The sequence below is a fragment of the Astatotilapia calliptera genome, chromosome 15 (genome assembly GCF_964374335.1).
Source record: "Astatotilapia calliptera chromosome 15, fAstCal68.1, whole genome shotgun sequence".
Taxonomy (NCBI): Eukaryota; Metazoa; Chordata; class Actinopteri; order Cichliformes; family Cichlidae; genus Astatotilapia; species Astatotilapia calliptera.
In genome coordinates this window covers 35,597,187-35,621,805 of record NC_137436.1, presented here as the reverse complement: position 1 = coordinate 35,621,805, position 24,619 = coordinate 35,597,187, and the positions used below count along the sequence as shown (strand labels likewise).

Sequence of the window (24,619 nt, the reverse complement as noted above, 5' to 3'; positions counted from 1 at the left end):
AATACTCACACTACAAGCTGCAGTTTGCAGCAGGGCAAACAACACTTTTAAATTTCAATTCTATTTCAGTTCAGTTTTATTTATGTAGCACCAAATCACAATAACAGTCACCTCAAGGTGTTTAATATTTTAAGGTAAAGACCCCACAAAAATACAGAGAAACCTCAACAATCAGACGACTGCCTTTCACAAAGCACTTTGGCAACAGTGGGAAGGAAAAACCCCCTTTTAACAGGAAGGATCCTTTAGGCTGAGGGAGGGGCAGCCATCTGGGTATTATAAGACCTTCAGTGTACCTGCAGAATCTCAAATGACTACATTTCCTTAATTACCGTGGCCCTGATGGTCAGGTGCGGGGCTCCGGCAGGGTGTGGAGGGCCCCGGGGAGAGGCTGTGGGTCGGGGAGCCTGGAAGACTCTCACTGGAGGAAACAGAGTGATGAAGACCTGAGGAGAAGCTGCGACTGCAGTGCATCACTGTGCTCTGCTTGGACAGCTTCTTAAAGATGGTCCGTCGCCTAGAAGGGACGATATATAATTCACTGTTGTAGCTTACACTTGAAGGAGAAAGAGCCTCCCAGAGTAAACAGATGATGAGTAACACAGCAGAGCTGCAAAGACAGAGAGAGAGAAAAAAAAGAAACCCAGAACCCAGTCAGATGCTCACCTGTCATAATTATCTCTCCTCTTGCTCTTCTTGCTGCGGCGAGCCATCTTCCCTTTGTGTTTGGTCTTTCGTGCAGGACCGACTTTAATAGAAGTGTTCTCGAGCGCTATGGTCTGAAGGGCCACCTTGTTGCCGCTCTGCACGTTTCGTGAGAATGAAAGAATTTTTACAGACCTTTCAACACAGAAGCAACTTAAAAAGCAAAGTTCAAGTGCCACGCAGCTCCGAGCTGTACCTTCAGCAGCAGTTCGATCATCTCTGTGTGGACCAGGCCTTGGACAGACTCTCCGTTCACGTGGGTGATGAGGTCTCCAGTGCAGAGGCCTGCCTGGTGAGCCGGGCTGCCCTCCTCCACACTCTGTTGCGATGGTGAAGTGAGTGAGTTTCAAACTGAGCATTACATAACAACCTTTTTATATCACTACCTTCTAGTTTTGGATCACCAAAGCAAAGCAAAATATTTGGAACACGCTACAGTTTACAAACACAGGTTTCAGATCTTTGATCTGTTTTAAGGCTTGTGGTTAAAACCTACCGACACCATGTGATGCACGGTGTAGACGTCGCTGTCGCCCATGTACACACGGATGGCCTGCAGGGTGAAGCCGAACTTCTTCCCTGAGGTGTGGATGATGATTGGTGGCCTCAGGCTGCCGGGGCTGAATGACAGATCCCGGTTTGGGGACGAGTCGCGGGATGAGGGGTTGGAAGACAGTGAGCGTGGGGAGATGGGATCGGGGTGGAGGCCACTGGGTGAATCGTCTGAAACAAACACACAGTTTAGAGATGAATAGACTCATAATCTCACATTTTATGACTCAAATTAGAAGGCCAGTTTTAATTCCACAATTAGAAACAAAAACTGCTGTCTATGGATTACATGTTTAGACTATATCTGCAGAGGCTCTCTGTCAAAGCGGAGCAATAAAAACCAAACTGATTCTGCTGGATTTAAAGTAGTTATGATAACCTTCTGCACCTGTAGTGATGATGAGAGACAGGGCTGAGACAGAGGCAGACTTGGGAACCTTTCCTCCGCAGGGAACCCTCTGCCTGTCTGGCGTCTCCAGCTGGTTACCGAAGCGCCGAGGGCCTGCCGTGTCCTTAGGGGATGACTGCTTCCCGCCGGTACTGTTGCTGCGAATCCTGATCCGCCGAAGATTTGACACCACCACCTCTGCTGCGGACAGAAGGTGTTAAGTGTGAATGTTTCTGGCAGAAGCACCTGGACGTGTTATGAAGAGATGTGTTAAAATTAAAAAAAGTGGATTTACCTTCATCATCAGTGGAGAGGGCAAACCGGGGCATCGTCTCCAGGCTGTGAGTGCTGCTCATTACCAGAGGACTGGTGCTTCTGTCAGACTGGGAGGAACTGGAGGAGGCCCGGGGGCGAAGACTAAAAACAGTAAAAGCACACAAAAAAATGTTGAACTCATAGATCAGCTGATTGAGGATCTGTTTTCATGCAGACCCACAAACTCAGCCACCTGTTTATTATATTATGAATACTATGAAACGTGCAAAAATACGAAAAAGAAACAAGAATAAAGAGGAATAGCAGGTGTCCACATCTTCTGTTTACCTGGCCATGCGTCCAGACTGCCTGTGCTCAGCACTGCCATCTGCTGGGCTTGGCGAGGCTCCGAGCCCTGCCGCATCCCCGTGGTCCTCTTTGTCCTCGCTGTGGCTGCGGTCGGAGGAGAAACTCAGGTTGGACGGTGTTGCCAGGTGTTCTGTGCTGCTGTAAACCTTGATGACAAACAGGTGAAAAGGTGTCAGTTAAGATCTGACTTTTCAAATTTTTTGGCACTCTTACAGCAGATTCTTACTGCAGCGGTCTTTACCTTGCTGAAGCGATGAGACCAGGAAGCAAACTGTCGGATTTCCAAGGAAGACTCTTCGTCGTTAGTTTCGTCGTCTTCGTCAGAGGCCAAATGATGATAGCGATCCAAACGAGCTGAATATGGCAAAAAGGGAAGATGCTCTCATTTAAGAGAATGTCAAACTTCATGGTATAATCCCGAGAAAAACTCATCACTCTGCAGTTTTATCTTAGCTCGCCCGTATTATATTCCAGCTAAATTTAACCTGCATCCCATCTCCAACACCCACAATTATGGACAACGTTTTGCTCTCACTACCATGTGAAGTCAAGATTACACAGAAAAATAAACCACAAAGAGACTCAGCAGGAACTCACTGTCAAAGTAGCTGGTATCATCCTCGGCCTCCAGCTGAGGGATGAACTCGGCTTTCTGTCGGAGGAGTCCGTTCCAGTCCAGCCCCAAGAAGAAGGGGTGCTGCTTCACCTCTGAGGCTCCACCTAAAAACATTCAGTTAAACACTGGATTAGGATCAGGGTGAAACTCCTCTTGCAAACATGTTTACTTCATTCTTAGTTTCACTTTTTTAAAATTATTAAAATGTAATGTCCCCCTTGCTATAAACCTTGTTTTTCTGATTTAGCTGTACAGACCTGTATAAAAGATCCCTGCTGTAATTTATCAGCATTACCTGTTCCCAGCCGGTCCAAAGGGTTCTGCCTCAGCAGGCGGGTGATCAAATCCTGTGCATCAACAGGTAAGGCATCCTCTCCTTCAGGCCAAATGATTTCATCTGACAATCAGAGAAGATAATAAATAAAAGTACAAAATTAAATATTAATTAAAACCAAATTTACAGTCTTACAAAGACATTAAACAGCAAGTCAGAATGTTTGTGTTTGCCAAAGCATAAGCTTGCCCAGGACTGATGTGGTTAAGATTCTGAGAGTGAAGCAAAGTTGTAGACTTCTGTGCCTACGTCACTGCTTGTGTTTTCAATTCAAATAAAAGGAAAAAGAAACTAGTTTAACATAAAGATTTGATCTCAGTGGCTATTCTATGCTGTGATTCTATTTTTTAAACCTGATGCTCGATTTTTAAGTAGAGAATTCATTCATTTCAAGACGTACCACTGACAACTTGTCCAAAAAGCTCTTCGGGAGTGTCTCCAAAAAACGGGACGCAGCCGACCAGAAATTCATAAAGGATGATCCCCATCGCCCACCAGTCCACTGGCTTCCCATAGCCCTGTCTGAGGATCACCTCTGGGGCAATGTACTCTGGAGTCCCACACACCTGAGGAAGTAAACCAGCAAACATCAGTTTGGATCAAGTGCCTCTACAATCACTGCTGTCCAAAAGTGACAGGTGATTCATCTCTTACACCTGAAGTTGTCTCACCTGCTTGTCAACAAACTCTCTTGTGTCTTTCTCTATGTGACCTTCATACAGGTTGGTCGTCATGTTCATCAGGCCGATTTTAGAGAGACCAAAGTCAGTCAGCTTGATGTGGCCCATAGATGTAATCAACAAACTGTTGGGGGAAAGAAGACGTCAGTGTAAGCGGCGCATTTTACAATTTGTCAAGAAAATGAGGATAAGGGCTGAATTACAGAAAAATCAAGACTCTACATGTGCCCGCTCACAGACCCAACTATGTCAACGGATCCTAATGAAAGCAAGAAAAGCAAGACGGAAGAGCTGAGTGAAGGTGATGTTGGAGATGTCCTTACTTGTCAGGTTTAAGATCCCGATGCACGATGCCGTAGTTGTGAAGGTACTCCAGAGCCAGGACCGTCTCAGCAAAATACATCCTGGACATTTCCACAGGCAGTGGGCCCATGTTTTTCAGCAGGTTGGCACAATCTCCACCTTAAAAGAACAGAACACCTTAAAAAACAACTAAAATCCCAGTAACAGCAGTGATCCTAACACACCAACTGTCCGAGGCAGTAATGCACAGACTTTTATTCTCAGACTCTCTGCATTGGCACTCACTGAAACCGGGTCTTGTTTAAGCTAAGCTAAAATGTTAGAGACATAAAACTGTAACAGCCCCCGCAGCCTCTCCCTTCTTTACCTTCTACATACTCCATGACCATGCAGAGGTGACGTCGTGTCTCAAACGAGCAGAACATGGAGACAACAAAGGGGTTCTCAGCAAAAGTTAGGATGTCCCGCTCCACAAACGCCTGCTGGATCTGGTTCCTCAGCACCAGGTTCTGACGGTTTATCTTTTTCATGGCAAAGCGCTGACGGGTCTCCTTGTGGCGAACCAGATACACCGCCCTGCCAAAAACCAAACAAACCTCATTAGCTCAATTACCTGGAAACGGGTAAAAGGCACAGTCACAGTGGCTCACAAAAACGTGCACAAAAAAAGGTTGAAATTGAGGCAAACTGCATCAGAATAACAACAATAAAAACTACTTCCAACTAAATGTATTTTCCGCTTCCTGACACCATTTAATCTTTCATCTTAGCTTTGCGACACTTTGCAAATAAACAAAGTGTCGCAAACAAACAAACATCATTTCTAAGATGAAGCAGTGAAATGCAGTTAAACAGACTTGTGCTCTTACCCATAAGCTCCGTTACTTATGAGTTTGATGGTCTCAAAATCACTCTCAAGAGGTTTCCTTCGAGTTGGAGTCAGCGTCTGTGGGCTCTTATTCTGTGGCTGTTTACGCCCATGTGAAAAATTAAATAAGCAGACAGAAGCAATGCTGTGATTAATGCTGATTGCAGATTAAAAGCCAACTACTACTCCAAATACTAATTACACCTGCAATCTACTTAACCAAAATAACATTGATTTTAAATATTTTTGGCATCCTTTCACAATAAAAAGAGTCACCGTTTCCTGATCCTCTTTAAACACATTCAGCACAGCACGGTGGGCAGATCTGAAGAAGCGTGTGCACTTTTCATCTTTGGTAAATGGACTGATTCTACTTTACCTGAGCACTCAACATTAAATCATCTCCTCTCCCAGTATAAACACACTAAAATATAAATAATGGCTCCTAATAAATGTACAGCAGGGAACAGCGGCAGTGTGAACTCTTCCCTGACACACACTGTCCAATACTGTACATTTATTAAGATCCATTATTTGAATTTTAGCATATTTCAATACTTGGTTTTTGTATTTATTCTAGTTATTTATACTGTTTTAGCTATTGTTTAATAGCACGCTGCATATACTGAGACCTAAGATGCTGTGTTTAATTTCTAACATGTCAAATGGTTGAATAAAGCTCAGCCTGAGTCTGTAATATTATTTGAACTTATTGAATTAGTCAGTTCACCTCCACAGAAGCATCTGTTTCCACTGACACTGACGCTGAGGGCGAGGGACTGGCATCATACTGTTCAAGCTGTACCATGTCTAGAAATAAAAGAAGAAGAGGCTTTAATTTGGGTTTCCAACATTTCTGCACCGATCACTTAAAAATGCAGTCTGCTCTTCATCTAAGTCAGGACTGTGTATTTGTTGCAGTATCATAAAGCATAATAATAATAATCACCTACTCGGGGCAGCATGTTACTTAACCCATGTCTGAAACAGGCTTTAAAAAAAACATCACATATGAGCCACATCACAGGCTTCGCTCGATAACTGATTAAATTTACCTTCTAACGGGTCGCGTGTGAGGCCCAGCTGGCTGATGATGTACCGCGGGATGTCGGTCTTGATTCCCTGGCCGACTTTGGCGTGGCCTTCTGCCGCTTCGAGTAGGTGGTAAAACTCTTCTGGATCAAACTCCTGTCACCAGCATCCAACAGCAGTGTAATTAATGCAGAGTGTCGGGAAACTGAAAGGCATCCAAGATGCCATTTGATTTACTACTAAAAATCCTAAACAAAGCTATGCGCAGAGCTGTCGGGGTAAGGTTGCCGACTCAGATCAGATTTGTGTTAATAAATGGCTGATTGTTGGAGATGACAAACTTGGTATTCGATTGACAAATTTAGGTAGCTTACCAGACATTCGAGGAGCCGAGCCGGTCGAGAGATTATGATGAGGATCTTTCTGACTAGCTGGGTGATGACGGTTACCTCTTCACTTTCAGAGCGCTCGTAGGCCTGGAAAACACAAGGAGCCATCAGGAGACTCAACTCAACAGATTTCCAGTTTCAGAGAGGGACTGCAGACGGTTTGGGTCTGAGCGGCAAAAACATGGCTTACATTTACGATAAAGTTTGACCAGTTATTTGTGTGAACATGAGGCGACTGTGATTAAAATGGCTTTAATTTAAAAATGTTAAAATCGCTGAACGAGCGTCTACATTTTAGTCACAACTTGATCTCTGTGCTTTTAATCCACCGTGGAGGTGCACAAAAGCAAATACTGTGTCACTGTCATTTAATATTGAGAAACTGCATGTGCCAAAAGGATCATCAGGGATTATACAGTGGGGCAAAAAAGTATTTAGTCAGCCACCGATTGTGCAAGTTCCCCCACCTAAAATGATGACAGAGGTCAGTAATTTGCACCAGAGGTACACTTCAACTGTGAGAGACAGAATGTGAAAAAAAAATCCATGAATCCACATGGTAGGATTTGTAAAGAATTTATTCGTAAATCAGGGTGGAAAATAAGTATTTGGTCAATAACAAAAATACAACTCAGTACTTTGTAACATAACCTTTGTTGGCAATAACAGAGGTCAAACGTTTACTATAGGTCTTTACCAGGTTTGCACACACAGTAGCTGGTATTTTGGCCCATTCCTCCATGCAGATCTTCTCGAGAGCAGTGATGTTTTGGGGCTGTCGCCGAGCAACACGGACTTTCAACTCCCGCCACAGATTTTCTATGGGGTTGAGGTCTGGAGACTGGCTAGGCCACTCCAGGACTTTCAAATGCTTCTTACGGAGCCACTCCTTTGTTGCCCGGGCGGTGTGTTTTGGATCATTGTCATGTTGGAAGACCCAGCCTCGTTTCATCTTCAAAGTTCTCACTGATGGAAGGAGGTTTTGGCTCAAAATCTCACGATACATGGCCCCATTCATTCTGTCCTTAACACGGATCAGTCGTCCTGTCCCCTTGGCAGAAAAACAGCCCCATAGCATGATGTTTCCACCCCCATGCTTCACAGTAGGTATGGTGTTCTTGGGATGCAACTCAGTATTCTTCTTCCTCCAAACACGACGAGTTGAGTTTATACCAAAAAGTTCTACTTTGGTTTCATCTGACCACATGACATTCTCCCAATCCTCTGCTGTATCATCCATGTGCTCTCTGGCAAACTTCAGACGGGCCTGGACATGCACTGGCTTCAGCAGCGGAACACGTCTGGCACTGCGGGATTTGATTCCCTGCCGTTGTAGTGTGTTACTGATGGTGACCTTTGTTACTTTGGTCCCAGCTCTCTGCAGGTCATTCACCAGGTCCCCCCGTGTGGTTCTGGGATCTTTGCTCACCGTTCTCATGATCATTTTGACCCCATGGGATGAGATCTTGCGTGGAGCCCCAGATCGAGGGAGATTATCAGTGGTCTTGTATGTCTTCCATTTTCTGATGATTGCTCCCACAGTTGATTTTTTCACACCAAGCTGCTTGCCTATTGTAGATTCACTCTTCCCAGTCTGGTGCAGGTCTACAATACTTTTCCTGGTGTCCTTCGAAAGCTCTTTGGTCTTGGCCATGGCGGAGTTTGGAGTCTGACTGTTTGAGGCTGTGGACAGGTGTCTTTTATACAGATGATGAGTTCAAACAGGTGCCATTCATACAGGTAACGAGTGGGGGACAGAAAAGCTTCTTACAGACGACGTTACAGGTCTGTGAGAGCCAGAGATTTTCCTTGTTTGAGGTGACCAAATACTTATTTTCCACCCTAATTTACGAATAAATTCTTTACAAATCCTACCATGTGGATTCATGGATTTTTTTTTTCACATTCTGTCTCTCACAGTTGAAGTGTACCTCTGGTGCAAATTACTGACCTCTGTCATCATTTTAAGTGGGGGAACTTGCACAATCGGTGGCTGACTAAATACTTTTTTGCCCCACTGTATGTCTAAGGGAACCCTAACTGATCCAACAGGCAAGTACAGTTTATCACTATTAGCACCATTTCATCCACCCCTGAAAAAAAAGCTATAAAAAAAAGAGAAATACAAGAGCACTGCTTTATGGGGAAACAGTGAAATAAAAATAAATATAAAATTCTAAGGAAGTGGATAGGGCTTTAACAAAAACATGAAAACAGGTGCCGCCTGATAGAATTACATCAGAAATGACGCCACTTCAAACGAAGAGCAATTATCAGAATAATCCGCGGTGGGTGGGCGGAGTCTTCGTGAGTCATTTTCAGTTTCTTCTATAATAACAGAGAAACACCCTGTTCTGGTGACGATACAGCAGCACAGCACACTGTGTATTTGTGATCCAGTCATATGAGAGCTAATTGAAGCTTCCTGCACAACAAGACTATTACTAATCTCAGCCACCTGTCAAATATGAGGATACAGACTCAAGAAAGTGGCCCTAAAGGAAATGTTGCTACTACACCTGTCTACCAGCATTTCTGAAACATGAGATACTCTTTCACAATCTGCCAAGCTTCCTGTGGCTGTGATCGTCATTTCTGTCTACACTTAGGTTTGTGTGGATTATATTTTAACCTTCTGGTAGTGAGTGTAGTAATGTGTAAGTTAAGAAAGACAGCAGTTACTCAAACCTTACGGTCACAGGCTTTCTCCTGCCTGCTCTAAACTCTTGTTAAAGCTTTTCTGTTGTACGTAACTGTGATACAGGCCATGTCTGTGCCTGAAATCACTGCCTAGTGCTATCCATATTTACAGTGAGTACTGCTATACCGTACAAAGTGCAGTATCCCCACAGTTCCTCGTGATCAACACTGACGAACAAAAGAACAGATCGATGAGAAGACAAAGAAAAGTGGATTTTAAGACAAATGTACACAAAAATATTTAGCCAATAAACAGACATTATTTTTGCTACTTAACAGCTGAGCTGAAAGGGGAGGCTCTGACACAGAATCAGAGGATCAACAGTTAGCCCAGAACAGGCCTAAATGGGGGTAAATGGTAAAAGTTTTACGTATTTCCCGGAATGAAGAGGAATATCTTCATCAGATAATTAATGATGCTATCAAAAAGTGTTTTTGTTACTGTGCCCTATGACCTCCTTCTATGCCGGACAGAAATCCTACTGTCTAGCACCTGGTCAGCCCTCTCAGGATTCTTTAACTGTTGTCAGAATCAGATGTAAATGTGCTGAAGGTGCTTTCAGCTACTGTGGTCCTGTTCTTTGGAACAAGCTGCCTGCTGACCTGAGATCAATTACAACTGTGTACAAATTCAAAAACAGACTTAAAACCTTTTCATTCACCCAGCCTTACAGGTGTTGTTGCTTTGTTGTTGTTTGTTGTTTTTATTTTGTTTTCACTGCCTTAAGGTATCATTTTTATGTTTTTGTCTTCTTCTTGAATTTACATGTAATCAAATGTAATCAATAAAATTGCTACTACTACAACACGTTTTTTTGGCAAACTGGAAAGCTCTCCGGGTGGTTCAAAAAGGTCGTCCAGGAAATCGTTTCCTTACTGCAGGAACTTCAAACACCCGCTGTCTCAGAAAAGCCCCCAAAATTTTGCATGACTCATCACACCCAAATTATAATTAGTGTAAAGTGCTCTCATCAGGCAAGATAATAAAATCAAGGACAAATAGACTAGAAAAACATTTTGTACCCCACAGCCAATAAAGCATTAAATGCAGTTTAAGCATAGTTTGTAATTGTTATGATGGGACCAGAGCACAATCACAAACCCGAAGAAGTCCAGATATGGGAAATAGAGAGCAGTGAATGATTATTAATAATTGTTACTAAAATAGGCTATAGTCTTTATGTTTATATCCTTGCTCTCATTCCCCTTTATTGTATCTGTAACATGCAACTTCTGCCGGTGCTGTGCTACTGGAAACTGAATTTCCCGGAGGAACACACCCGAGGGATTAATAAAGTTTCATCTAATCTCTAACCTCTAATCTAGTCCAGAGCACTGTTCAGGTGTTTCTTTCACAAAGCTACTTTTTGTGCATTGCTTCCTGTAATGTACAAGATTTTTATAACAAATTAATAAAAAATGTGTCACTTTTCAGGCAACACCGCAGCCGTGTATCCACGTGGAGGGCTGGAGCCTGCGCAGCTGTCACAGGGTGAGACGCGGGACACCCCTTGGACATGTCCCCAGCCTGTCACAGGGCCCCCTGCATATACTGCATGACAAAGACCCAGAGAAAACTTTCTGGAAAAAACTGTTGCCCTTTTTAACAAAGTGGCCTTGGCACACAAATCAAGTCGTGCGTGTGTGTGCGTAAATATATGACATTTGCTCCACTGTGCGGGAACAGACTTATCAGTTCAGCTGGAAGTACAGAGAGTTAGCCGTGCCTGCTGTCTGAAAGCACGCAGAGAAACACGGGAAGAGGTTGCTATAGAAACTAACACAACATGCATAAGACCTGTGACAAAAGTGCCTCTCAGCATCACTGAAAATTTCCACTAAGAGATCTATTGTGTGTGCCGTTGGCTATCACTGGAGAGGCATGCCTGATTGCACATTTCACCGGGGCTCGATCAATCCTCTTTCAAAACGTCATCACACCCGAATTAAAGAGTTCAGCATCAGTTCATCAGCTGCTGCTTAAAACCAGAGAGAGCATTTGGCCTGCACCGCTTCTCTCATCAGTCCTGCAAAACCTCCAGTGTAACTGGAAAGCATTCACAGGTCTTTACTTGTTCCACATTTTGTCATGTGACAGCTTTGTTCCAAAATGGATTCAGTTAATTAATGACAAAATACTGGTGGTGGCCAGTTACCCCTCAGCTTCCTAGAAGATACACCTCAGCAGTGTGGATGCCTTTCAGATGCACCCTATGTCAGATTGAGGGATTCTCACCTCGTGTAGCAGCTTGTCTAGCTTCTCCTGCAGCTCAACAAAGTAACGAGAGGTAACCAGGCCGTTCTGGGACTTATCCAGACAGTCTCTGACCAGCTCCACCAACTGGTGCTGGATGAAGCCCAACACCCCGTCAGCCAGCCGGAGGGAGCTGTCTGGAGAGTAATGTGTGACAATCTCCAACAAGCGCTCCTCCATCTGGGCTGTGGCCTGCAGGGAGCACACAAACACAGAGTTAGAACAATTAAACGAGCACTGATAATCATTTTTTAACCTCTCTCTACAGCAAATTAAAAAGAATTTCTCCAAATGTTGAAAAGTGGGCTTTAAAAGCTTGTTTAAAAGCATTTCTCCTTATTGAAACAAAACCAAAACCCAAAAAGGCTTCAGGACGCTCCACACAACAACAGGAGAAATGCAAAGTGTGTTTCTGGTTTGAATATGTCTTCGTTGAGAATGCAAAGTTACAGATATCCTGTACGTACCTTTGGAAAACGTTCTCTGTAAACATGGTTCATCATGACTATCTCATTATCGAAGGAAACACTTGATCGGCCCGGGCTACGAAAAAGCAAAACACAACAAATTAGTACATTGCAACTGATCAACACAGAGACATTTATTATTATTACTACTACACAGTTCATTGCATTTCTCTTCTAAGCTATTAAATGGCGATGAAGAGTGGTTATGTCATCGAGGCCATCGCAGTTCCCTCGAAATGGCCAGCAGTCAGTTTAGTTCAATCCAACCAACACACACACGTCGGCTCTTAACTAATAGCCTGAGTGTGACTGAACGAGGGTTTTGAGGTCAGCATCAACGATACTTTTGATGTCAGCCTGCGAGACAACATTCAGGTTTGGTGGCTCTTAAGCTGCTTAAGCTCCAATCAAGGTGGATTTCACTGTCAGGTTTTGATGTTTCACTTTAAGATGCTTCCGTACCGGCAGCAGCAGAGGTTTCTTCTAGCCAAAACTGTGTGAATCATCGACATCAAATAATTAGTCACTCGCTGCAGCACCACTCCAGCATTGAGGCCAAAGGGAAGGTGTATTTTTACAGAGAAATCTTGCTTGATGAAGCTTCAAACAGAACAGATGGAGGGAAAACCTATCACTTGCAAACAGACTCCCAGAGTCTTTTTTTTCTTCTTCTTGTCATAAAAGACGCCTCTGTTTTACTGGATGGCTTCTGCCCAACACACACTGCTGCAAAGCTCGCTGCAGTTCGCCGCATCAGACACCCACCACCCTCGACTACAGTTCAGCAGCTATGAGACGATGATCCCCGAGGCGCTCTGTTAGCTAGCACGCCCACGCGCGGCACACCATGGTGCCAGAACACAGAGCACTCAGGCACTGCACAAACAGCACGGAGCAGAGCCAACAGACAAAAGTTGTCAAAAACGCACCGCTTTGCAGTCAGATCTCCACCTGCCTGCCGGCCAACGGGCATGTGCGATCAATCGGAGGCAGCTGAGGTGCCAAAACTGGCGCTTGAAGGCGTCTTCAAATCTGACAGTCTATAAATGATACAACAGCGCTCGTGTTCTGTAGTCGCTGTCCAAAGTTAATCTGAAATGTAGGTAGTTAATCCTTTCGGACGGATTACTGCATTTAATCTGTGTGAAACATTACATGTTTTTAATTTGATGGTAGAACAAGAAACAATCTGAACAAAACAGACAGGAGGCTGTGAGAGGTTCTCCCATCTCCGTGTGGATCCTTCCGTCGGTGTCAGAAGGTCGTCTTAAAATAGTGATCCTGTCATTACTTTACACTTTATGTTTTCAGTAACTGAATAAATAACTAAAAATGGCTACCCTAAACAAAGTTTAATTGCACGTTTTTTTAGTTTGTTCAGTTCTGTGTCAATTATCCACCTGAGGCTCCGAGACCGCGGTCGTACCACCGGCGAGGGCCGTCCGTCCTCGTCTGTTATGCTGTCTGTGCTGCGGAAGTGCTTGAAGATGAAGTGAGGCTCGTCTTGTGTCGGCTGGTAGGGAAGCTGGTGGAGACGCTCCTGGGACGAGGAGGAGGACTGCGCACACAGAAAGAAATTAATCAAATGTCTTGAAGGATGTTCAATCATCAAGGTAAACAAACCCCAGAAAGTTGATTCTGTTCATCTACATGTTGCGGTTTCAGTGGGAGAAACGTTTTATCACTCAGCCAAGTGACTTGCAGCTGACTGCAGGTTTCCCCAACCTTATAAACACTACATAGTGACCGAAACTGGCACCATTGACTAACAATGGGTCGTGAGGTCAGTTTCATCATCATTAATATGCAAATTGTCATGAGCTTAAGTTTCTCCCGCTGAAAACTCTGCGTTCAGATGAAAAGAATCAAGTTTCTTGGAATCCATCAAATAAGAAAAATACATCTATTTTCACATTTAATACTGAGCTTCTTTTGAGGCTGATTTAACCAAAACAACGAGCAGTATCTCTTCAGCCCTTCTGAGCTACTTGTTTTGACATTTGAATAAATGTTAAAGTATCCAAATCTTTACTTCCGACCCATCATCTTGTGCAGTGCTTCTAAAGAGTGGGAAAATATTTAAATGAACTCAAAAATGACTTAAGACTGAAAATCCCCGAGAAAGGATCTTCACCTCAACACTACAAAAGCCCAACAGCTTCCCAAACTGGCAAAGATTTGCTGCTGTGTTCACGATTAGTAAGTGCAAGCTAAGCCAGCTTTACATGTTGCAATACGCAGCATCGGCCCTGTAACCACTGCGGGCTGCTTTCGCAAAAGAAGAAAAACAACTAATGTTGCAATTTGCCGGTCTGCTTTTCAGGTGGCATCACTCAACAAGGTAGGCTGCTAAGACTGAAGATCACAAACAGGTTCAGGCAAGTCGGGCAAAGCAAAGGACAACAGCAAACTGAAATTGGTCTGCATTGTGAGCCTGACTTAAAGGATCATCGAAGGGGAAAAAATAAAATTAAAGCTAAGCTCGTCTTACTAGGCAAGCACAGGCCTACGCATGTGCTGCGTTCTGGCTTCACTCGGGTTTCAAACCCTGCTCTCCCATGAGAAGGTGCTCTTTTCCTTTGCAGTACTGTGATTTTCTGCTTGGACAATCTTTATTCTTTGTATTTTACAGGCTCTACAACAGACTGACGACCTGTCCGAGGTGTACCCTGCCTCTTGCACTATGATAGCTAAAATAGGCTCCAGACCACCTGCAACCCTGAACTGGATACTGATGGATGGATGGATGGATGCACTACTTCAGTGAGAGTAACTGAATCTGGAAAGATCTGTGATATGCTATGAAACATAAGAGTCTAGTTTCTTTTCAGACCAGCTGAAAAACAACACACTGAAAGGTTATAATTGTTTAAAAGACATAACGAATGAACTCAGTGATTTAAAATAATTCCACATAGCATCTTTCAGATCAGAATATTCCACTTATGCATTCTCATAAAATAGATCAGGTACCTGTGAAGATTTGCCCGAAATCCAAATTCACAATGTATATGAATTTAGGTGACCAAAAAACCAAAAGCCTACAGAGGCATTATTATTATTTGCAGTCATCTTCCATGTCTACCGAGGCAGAGAGTAACATCTTTTCAAGCAAAATAGGGGACGGTGTCTGTTGCCGGCAATCTGTTTCATTTTGCGGTCCATGTGTCGTGAACAGAACGGGGCCAGAGGGACAGCATCTGCGAAGTCTCTTTCTAAAGCCTCAGTATAAAGAGGGCAGCGGGGGCCACTGAAGAGCCCTTTTGTCCCCACTGACCTCTGGGGCTATGCCCGGGTCGGCCCAATAAACCTCCTTATTAGAGCTTCACACAGCAGACTTTCAAAGACTTGGCAGACTGCCGCCATTACGAACTGTTCATCTGACTGCCGTCTGGTGACATCATCCAGTAAATACAATTATGGCTTTATTCTGCAATAAGACAATTCGCAGTCTTTTAAAAACATCTGGTTGAATCACTGTGACATCCTGTTGCTCAAAAATGCTGTTTAAAGCTACCAAACACTAATGTCTCAGTGTACTGTTAATGTGATGTTATGATGTTTTGTGTTTTTAATAAAGGCTGTCAAAAAAAATAAAAAGTTCCTGAAATTATTTAAATTTCCTTCCCCTCCTCTCCTCATTAATATGCATCCACGCAGACTGTGTGTGTGTGTTACTTCTTACACCGAGTTCCACAGACTTGGAGAATGACTCACTGAAGCAGACGATGGAGGAAAACAATTAGCGGTTTGTCATCATCAGTCTTGGCATTCACTGTCCCTTATTGCATAAACCAATGTGCTATTTGGGCTGAGTGAGGTGTTAGAATCGCCTGGCTGCCATGTTGTGACCGGGGGACGATGGCGCCATTTTTCCGGGTGTCTTACCGAGACGGTGGAGCTCGGCGGATTGGTTCCATAGCCAGACGAAGGGAGGGACGCCAGGGACCATCGTCGGCCCTCGGCTCTGAGGGAAGCAGACATGCACATTACATAAGCCTCAGCGGCATAGGCATTAGTTAGCATTTCATAGCATTTCATATGTGAAACCTGTTACATAACAGACAACGGAGGTGTCCTGTGACTACATGAGCATGAAATTTATGTCTTTTCCCCCCCACATATATATATCTAAAAATATAAATGCCCATTTCTCCCTCCCTCCCTCCCTTTCTCTCATCACTTGATTTCAATAATCAAGCAATAAGAATTTATGAAGGACAAATATTTTTTGTGTAAAACACACGACAGAAAAGTTTAGACATAAAGACAGGGTGCAAGAATTGGAGAAGAAGCTACCTGTCCGCGCGAGCCAAGTGGCTGCGATCACGACAGCAACGGAAAGAAGGACAAGAAAAAAAAGAAAACAAGAAAGAGAAAAGCAGAGAAGTGAGTTTCAGTGAGTTTTAAGAGTCTTGCACAAATGAACCTGTGACCTCTGGCATTCGGCTGAGGGATTAGTACTGACAATGTTGCCTTCCTTGCCACTTTTCATTTGTCCAGATACAAAGAGTGGAGAGCAAACTAAATTAATTTGAGGATGTGTGTTACATAACAGGAAGAGCCCTTCACTTCAAAGCTGGAAAGAACGAACCTGCAGATTGGACTGTACAGCTGCAAAAAAGGGTGGCGGTGGGAGTATGTTTATGTTATTTGGCATTTGCACGCAGAGAAATGATGCAAGGACTGCACTAAACTTTCACACAGATTGTATGGAGAATCAAGTGCAGCTGCATAGGCTGAGTGGCAAACTTCAAGAGCAGGGCTTTTCCTGCTTAGGCAGAGAGTTTTAGCCTGAGCCAAAGGAAAATCACCAGCATCAACACGCTTTAGTTTATCAAATCACACAAAAATACTGCAAAGGCGTCTGTCGTATAACGTAGCAGAAACTCGTTGCCTTTTTCCCCCCTTAAGAAAAAAAGCATACAACCCTGACAAATAGTGTTAAATAGATCGGGACAGATTTAGTAAATTAATAAAAAGCTTTGACTGCCACAAAAACAACAACAGCAGACGGATTATACTCATGAATCTCTTCTTCCACTAAAGGGTCTCATTAAATGGTGACAACAGGACAACCAGAGCTTCACGCAGTAACAAAAAGAGTTCTCTTCATGGCTGTGAGTCTATTTTATTGCAGCACAGTGACGGTTAGGAATAGATATATGACACAGGATGAGATAATAAGAAAAGTATCGCACAACAATTTATTATCGGCATGAATTTAGAGTCAAGTCTAAGTTCAGCTTATCAAGATAAGTCGAGGGCCATTCCTGTGTATATGAAATTTTTTTTTTTTTAAAAGACATTAACTGACCTTTAATTTGACTGGCTTTTTATACAACAGGAGGAAATCTAAATATTTAATGAATAAATATTTACCTAGTGCCTGTTATTTTGTTGGCAAGCTATGATGTGTTCTCAGAGCAGTCCACAGCACCTGAACCTGCTTATAAGTTTTTAATGACTGTTCTCGGGTGTCTTTAAGGTACTGCCTCACTTGTCGGCTACGCACGCCTGGAGCGAGACAAGCATGTTGCCATGGGAACCGGGCTGAATGATGCGTGAGTAAGGGGGGGTACCCTCCATCTGACTTCACTCATCCTGCCGAGGAGTCTGCAGCGTTAAGGATGGTGGGGAGCGCTCCCGGCTGAGTCAGCCTCAGTCACCTTTCTGCTGTTTTCCTCTCGCTGCTTTTATGAAGTCCGTGATCCTGTGTTAGCTTTTTTTTTTAGTCATTTTTTTAAGTGTGTACTTTTCTGATTTGGATTCACAGTAATAAATCACAAAGACGTAACGCGAAACAATGGCCCAGGTGATTCAGAGATCAAAAAACGACTACCTAACTCAATTCAGTTTTATTTATATAGTACCAATTCAAATCAACAGCTGCCTCAGAGGACATATCGTCAGGGGAGACAATGTAAAGACCCTCAAATATTAGTAAGAAACCCCAACAACTACACGACCCCCTACGTGTAGTGGGAAAGAAAAGCTTTCTTTTAACAAGAAGAAAACTTTGACAGGTGGTTTCTTCTTCTTAAAAGGGGAAAACCAGACTAAAGTTGACTTGACTGATGTGCTAGCACCATTAACTTCGACCACTGTTGACCCTTGACATCATCCTCTACCAGCACAATCCCAACAACCTTCACTGTAAGAGTTGCCAGTTCCAGGAACTTCAAAAATACATCATAAAGCGATTGATTTTAATTATATCTTTAAAAATACTCACTTGTTGTTGTGCTGATTTTACTTTGTATACAAGTGTAATATGATGGATTTTATGGTTCAAACTTTTAATCGAATGACACATGACCTTTTTACTTTTAAGTTTCATTGCAGTATTTCTGCCACATTCAACATGTGGCTTTCTCTTAACAGCAGTGATGCTGATTAATGTCCATCATCCAACAGAATACAAGCATGATTAAAAACGGCAATAAAGCAAACACTAAACTCCAGGGGAACAATTTTTAAGAAGCATTGCCGACATACCTTCGGGCAAATGGAAAGTTGAGGAAGGCACTGGTCGACACATTTCGTGGACTGTCTAAAGGACTGCTGGCGGCTGAAAGACATAAAAACATAAATGAAAGTTAGCACTGTAATAACATACGAGAAAATGGAACGGAAAACAGATAACATCATGTTTATGCAGTAACCTATCATCAGTGCAAAACTAGCACGAATGGTCCAACATATCATTTTGATATTACTTTTTCAAATGTTGCTTCCAGTCTACTAAGGCTCTCGATTCATGGAGAAGCCTCATCCTGCTTGGCTTTGTTTGAGTCTGCAGATTTGGGTACACTAGAGACCATAGTGTGTTTACATGCGAGTGTTGAGTGCCCAATTAGAGTGCGACTGCACTCCATTATTAGCTCATCCTTAGCGTGATTGAGTTCAAAAGGAAGCACAGCTACATACTGCTGTTATGAGGATACGAACGTTATTTTTTCCTGCTGCTTCATTGCATTCAGGGGCTTTAGAGCATCTGCCGCTGATTTCGAAAGCAGGAGGGCAACATCAAGCATCTCAGTATCTCCTGTCCCTTAACTAGGTTACAATTTCATGAAAATTGCTATTTTATGGCCTTCAAACTGAGTTATCTTTGGTATTTTTCATAAATTCATCTAAAGAAATTAGAAAATATTGTGTTTCTTACAAGGCAGCTCGTAACAAAGTGTTAAAGATACAACTTAAAACTAGTTCTTCACTAAGTTCTCTGTTATTTGTAGACTCAACAGTGATTCTTCTTTTTTTCTTTTTTTTAGAAGACAAGACGAGAATTCAACCCTGGCAAACAGCAGCCCCCATCTGTCTATCTGTGATGTTAGGCTGAAAATAATTAAGGTGGGAAGCAATACAGATGCCAGCTGGGTGAACAAATGCTGTTCTGCAGCACTTGATGTAGAAAATTAACGGTTGTAGTCAGTATTTTTCAGACTTGTAGACTAGTCGACTAGTCTGAAATACAAACAAATAAGTGGTCGGCAGTCTTTCACGACAGAACTTAGAAAACACGCCGATATGGAACATATCGAAGAAAAACACGAGGTCATTTTAAATTTGAGCAGCAACACATCACCAAAAGTTTGGAGGGGGCCATATTTACCACTTTTGGTTGCTTTTCATTTGTGTAGGAAAGCTTAGGGACCTTTAGGGAGTTGTGTTTGTTATTTTTGGCAATGCTCACTGCTGAAGCAAATAAATGGTTGCTTAGCACTTTAAAAGATACTACTGTTTGTGTTCTTTCTTGGGTGGTGCGTGAGTGGGGCCAATTTCTTGTTGCGTTCAATACACGCCTAGACTAAGAACGTAACAGTAGCATCTGCTCTTCTTTTAACAACAGTGTGAAACCGTCTGGGAACTGAGAACACCAGCTGTTGGACTTTTGGGAGAGCAATGTTGTCCAGTTCTTGTCTGATACAGGATTATGTTTGCTCAACAGTCTTGACTCTTGTTCAGTGTATTTTTCATCTCATGATGCACAAAATATTTTCAAGTGATGAAAGGTCTGGACTGCAGGCCGGTCAGTTCAGCACCCAGCTCTTGTACTATGAAAAGCAAGTGGTTGTAGGAGAAAGATGTACTCTGGATGAAAGCAAACGTTGATTTAAAACTTGTTAATACTTTTTAAGACTGATGGTGCCTTTCCATGGATTTCTAAAATAATTTCAAATTATGATTTATCTGATCACAAAACAGCTTTCCACTTTGGCCCAAACCATTTTAAATGAGCTTTGTCCCAAAGAAGACAGTGTTGTTTCTCAATCGTGTTCACATATGGCTTTGCCCATGTAGTGATTTCCATGACAGAATCATGCCTGTTTTTAAAGCAGTGCTGGCTCAGGGCCAGAAAATCGCAGGAATCTAATATTGATTTTTTTACCTTTGCCTTACACACAGAAATTTCTCCAGATTCTTTGACTCTTTTGACAATATTATGTACTGTAGATGATGATATATTTGAAAGTCTATGTAATTTTAGGTTGAGGAACATTATTAAGAAATTCTTTCACAATTTCTAGATGCGTTTTTTGCCAAATGATGAACCTCTGCCCATCTTTGTTTCAGGGAAACTTTAAGATGCTCTTTTTATACCCAATCGTGTTACTTGCCAATTACCCTAATTAGTTACAAAATGTTCCTCCAGCTGCTTCATATTAGTACCACTCACTTTTCCAGCCTTATGTTGCTGCTGTCCCAGCTCTTTTAAAATACGTCACTGCCATCAAATTCAAAATAAGCTCTGATTTTTTGCCACGAAACAGTAAAATGTCTCACTCTAAAAATCTGATATTTTCTATGTTCTAATGTGTTTTTGAGAAATGCAGATCATTGCATTATGAATTTATATACATTTTACGCAGCACTTTTTTGGGATTGGGGTCGTACAACTCTGAAAATCCTTCTTCTCAACACTGGTAAGGTGAGATGGAAACAAGCAAAGCAAACGCTTCTATAGCAACAGTTCATTCTTTCATCGGTTTGACTGGCCGGTGCAGTGCCGAGATTTTGGAAAACACTGAAACAGGTCTTACCAGTTTGGAGTGAAAGTGGAGAGAGCGGCCGGGAAAGCGTAGGCGACGGCGTCCCGACACCGAGGCTCTTCCTGTTGCTGCTGCGACAGCTGGAGCACAAACAGCAAAAAGAGAAACCTCAACAGCCTGTCACAGTCAAAACATATCACTTATCTGCATCTGCCATCACAATTTATATACAAGTGTTTCTGTAGTAGTTTGAATACTAAGTGACTGCTGTATTCTGCAGATGAAAATAACCTAACATTGGCCTCAGTAGGGTAATCTGTGCCCTGCAGGTGTAGCAGCATGCTGACAAATTAGTTGCAGTGTTACGTTCATGATCAGTGAATAACAAAGCTTTATTTCTTCTCATTATGTCCTCAACAAGGTCCCTTTAAAACCTGCAACATTCTCACTTTTAAAATAATGACAGCAGCTCCACACCTTAACACAGAGCACTGTATGAAACACACTGATAATACCAGCAGCTCTTTTAACTGACGGGAAGAACGATATGGCAATGCCAGAAAATAATAACCTGTTGGTTTCCTTCAAAGTGAGCGTAATCGCTGCTGCCCTGACTTCTTCCACCTATAATTACAGGTCTGAGTCATCTGAGTCTTCCAGTGTTTCGGATTGGCTTTAAGTATGTGTGTTGAGCAGCAGCTTGTCGACACAAAAGGCTCATGACAGTGTAACTCTGAGGAGATTAAGCAGACACTTGACCTCTATCGTAGCAGACCGTTATCCTCCAAGCTGTGACGGTTGAAAAAACACAGAGTAACACCAAAACATGTCTGTTTTGTGTGCACACTGGAAGGAGAAATGGGGGTAAATGGTGCTGTGGAGATAGGACATGGATGTAGAGTGTGCAATCCTCATATAACTACGTATTATTAAACAAAACAAACATAGCGATATTCCTGAAAAACACGTCAAAATTTGTTGTCGGTGTTTACCATCTTTAGGATGTCCTTACATTATTAATTTCATTTCAGTATTTTTTTTACTGTTTCTTGCAATCGCCTGTTTGTTTTAAAGGCAGGAATTTCCATCGTTAATTAGCAAAAAAGACCTTTTTCAGACATTGCTGCAAATCTACTGCAGGGTGCCAGCCTATCACAGGGCTAACTCACTGCGACATTCACGCTCACCATCACACCCACGCCTAATTTAGGATCATCAGCTGACCTAACATGCGTGGCTTGTGACTGTGGTGGGAAGCCAGAGTAAAACCATGTCGACATGGGACCAACATGCTAAGACCTGCACTTTAGGTCATCTGAAGATCATTAATTTTCTGGACCCATATACCTTCAGCCTGAGGCTTAATTTTTTACTGGTTTAAACACAACCAATAAACAACACTGTGTTTGGCGATTCTTGACCAAATGGGTCTGAAAATGATCTACTGTACTGTCTTTTGCGCAAGATTAGAAGGGTGTTTAGCATTCTGTTTAGTCATATGTTGCATCTGTTCGTTTTATTAGTATTTCTCAAGATTATATGAGAGAAAGAAACTAAAGAAAGTAGATCCCTTTTTAAACAATAAGTTTCCAATATTTAAATGCTAATACTAGCAGCAATGCTGTCAGACAAGTAAATAATAAACAGAATACCAATGTATCACCACAATTCACAGGTTACTGCACAGAAAATAACAAATGTGACCTTGATCTATACCACAGTTTGATAGAAGACCCGTTTGATGATCAATTGTGACCAATGCTGTAGGAGAACTAGCAAGTCTTGAAAATTGTAGACGGACGATTGACGCCTTGAAATGAAATTAGCTCCACAGTTCTTCAGCTGAATGACCTATTATCATTTTTTTCTTTCAGCTGCTCCCTTCAGAGGTCACCACAGCGGATCATCTGCCTCCCTCTCACCCTCTTCTGTCGCATCAACCCTCTGCATGTCCTCCATCCCTACATCCATGAGCCTCCTCTGAGGTCTTCCTTTTTTCCTTCTTCCTGGCAACTCCATCTCCAACATCCTTAGTCAAATAATTCCACTAGCCCTCCTCTGCAGATGTCCAAAACCGTCTCAACCTTGCCTCTCTGTCTGTCAACCTGAACTGTCCCTCTGATACCGATCTTCTCCATCTTTAGCTCTGCTTGTCTTCCTGTCAGTGCCACCATCTTCAAACAGTCCTCAAATTCAAATTCATACTCCAATGGATGCATTACAGAGCATCTTTGTGACCTCTACACTTCTCCATCAGCACCCTCAGAGCAAACGTGCTCTTTTTCAGCATGAAGCCATAGTGCTGCTTCTCTTCTTATCTACCTTTAATGACTCTTTCACCATATCTTGATAGTATGGCTGATAGTGTTACTACAGTCCTGCACATCATTCTAGAAAATTGGTATCAATACACTTCTTCTCAGTTACCCAGGCATCCTCTTGCTCTCCAAGATTGTAATTACCAGCCTGGTTAAAAATGCCACTGCCCTCTCTCCTGGAAATCTGCATACCTCTACAGGTATGCCAGCTGGACATGCTTACATAACCACCTTTTCACTCTTAATCTTCCTTCACTGCTGCCCTCACTTCTCCTCACTAATCTTCTTCACTTCCTTATTCACTTGCTTTCCTCGATCTGTCCTCAATCTCTCAGTTCCTTCATTCATTAGGCCCTCTAAGTACTCCTAACTTCTCTGCACACTCCATTCACTCGTTATTACATTTCCATTCCGGTCCTTTAATCACCCTAACCTGCTGCACATCCTTTCAAGCTCAATAGCTCGTGTTAACCTAATACTATTGATGAGCTAATTCTTTCTTTACTTTATTATTTTTTTTCCTCTTTCCTTTCTTAACACTTACCAAAAATACAGCATTCATAGCCCAATACAGATGAGCGTTAAGAACCACAGCTTGCGTTTTTTATGTGTTTTGTTTTTTTTCTCTGCCCACTGGAATTTAACTCAACCAGTGAGATAATTTCCGCCTTCAGAGCACCTCTGCCTTGAGACGCGTTTACGTAACTACAACTGTAATCTGCAGGCAAATGCATGACACACCAGCATGACAGATCAAGAGAGAAAACTCATGAGAGCCACAATCCAAAAAGGATGCCCTTCTGTCACCGGACTCAAGCCTGAAGGGGGGGGTGTGCACGCTGACCGCAGCCGCGGGCCCAGCTTGGTCAACAGATGTCCACCACTGTGTGTGTGTTTGAGAAGGAAAAAGGAGGGAATGCTAAATAATCCCCTAAAAGGAGGAAATTCGACATTTCAAAGTTGCTGGTCCAAGCACTCCGTTCCAAATTTATGATGCAGATAAAATGAAGCAAATACCTTCTGATGTTTTAGAGTCCACAAGATGAATTGAGAAAAATCACCTGATTAAATAACTTCTGGATGCACTGATAAAAAAAATCTCAATATCTAAGATGTCCAGCTGCACATTTAAAGTATTTGATAGCCAGAGGGGCTTTTTCAGACTGTGCCCGGCACGTTCTGGAGAGCATATCAATCACTGGATGACACTAATCACTAGTGATCCTGTGTGACATCCTGCACAAGGAAGTTAACAGGTGCAGACCTTATCTCCAGTCAGCCAACAGTAAACACAATACATTACACCTAAATATGACTTCCAGGCAGTCATTATAACCCTAATCCCAAATCCAACGTGCAGCACACCAATCTAAACAGGGATCCGCACATATAA

The 24,619-nt window shown here is 42.7% G+C and overlaps 1 protein-coding gene across 7 annotated transcripts in view; it reads right to left on the bottom strand.

Moving 5' to 3' along the window:
• The window catches only part of mast3b (microtubule associated serine/threonine kinase 3b), a 37,505-nt gene that overhangs the window by 3,780 nt on the left and 9,106 nt on the right, over positions 1-24,619 (bottom strand). For 2 of the 7 annotated variants that reach the window (XM_026194229.2, XM_026194233.2), the window contains 25 exons: positions 20,960-21,048; positions 18,411-18,483; positions 16,212-16,232; positions 15,801-15,879; positions 13,313-13,470; positions 11,913-11,988; positions 11,428-11,637; positions 6,477-6,578; positions 6,126-6,258; positions 5,801-5,880; positions 5,072-5,169; positions 4,570-4,778; positions 4,223-4,361; positions 3,891-4,023; positions 3,620-3,785; positions 3,181-3,282; positions 2,867-2,989; positions 2,511-2,623; positions 2,249-2,415; positions 1,941-2,062; positions 1,646-1,843; positions 1,202-1,428; positions 902-1,024; positions 667-803; positions 333-517 (listed from right to left, as the gene is read on the bottom strand). In XM_026194229.2, coding sequence (XP_026050014.2) covers positions 333-517; positions 667-803; positions 902-1,024; positions 1,202-1,428; positions 1,646-1,843; positions 1,941-2,062; positions 2,249-2,415; positions 2,511-2,623; positions 2,867-2,989; positions 3,181-3,282; positions 3,620-3,785; positions 3,891-4,023; positions 4,223-4,361; positions 4,570-4,778; positions 5,072-5,169; positions 5,801-5,880; positions 6,126-6,258; positions 6,477-6,578; positions 11,428-11,637; positions 11,913-11,988; positions 13,313-13,470; positions 15,801-15,879; positions 16,212-16,232; positions 18,411-18,483; positions 20,960-21,048 — 3,263 coding nt within the window. Of the gene's footprint in view, positions 1-332; positions 518-666; positions 804-901; positions 1,025-1,201; positions 1,429-1,645; positions 1,847-1,940; positions 2,063-2,248; positions 2,416-2,510; positions 2,624-2,866; positions 2,990-3,180; positions 3,283-3,619; positions 3,786-3,890; positions 4,024-4,222; positions 4,362-4,569; positions 4,779-5,071; positions 5,170-5,800; positions 5,881-6,125; positions 6,259-6,476; positions 6,579-11,427; positions 11,638-11,912; positions 11,989-13,312; positions 13,471-15,800; positions 15,880-16,211; positions 16,233-18,410; positions 18,484-20,959; positions 21,049-24,619 lie in introns of all 7 variants that reach the window. The other 5 variants (XM_026194228.2, XM_026194231.2, XM_026194230.2 and 2 more) reach the window with 3 other exon arrangements.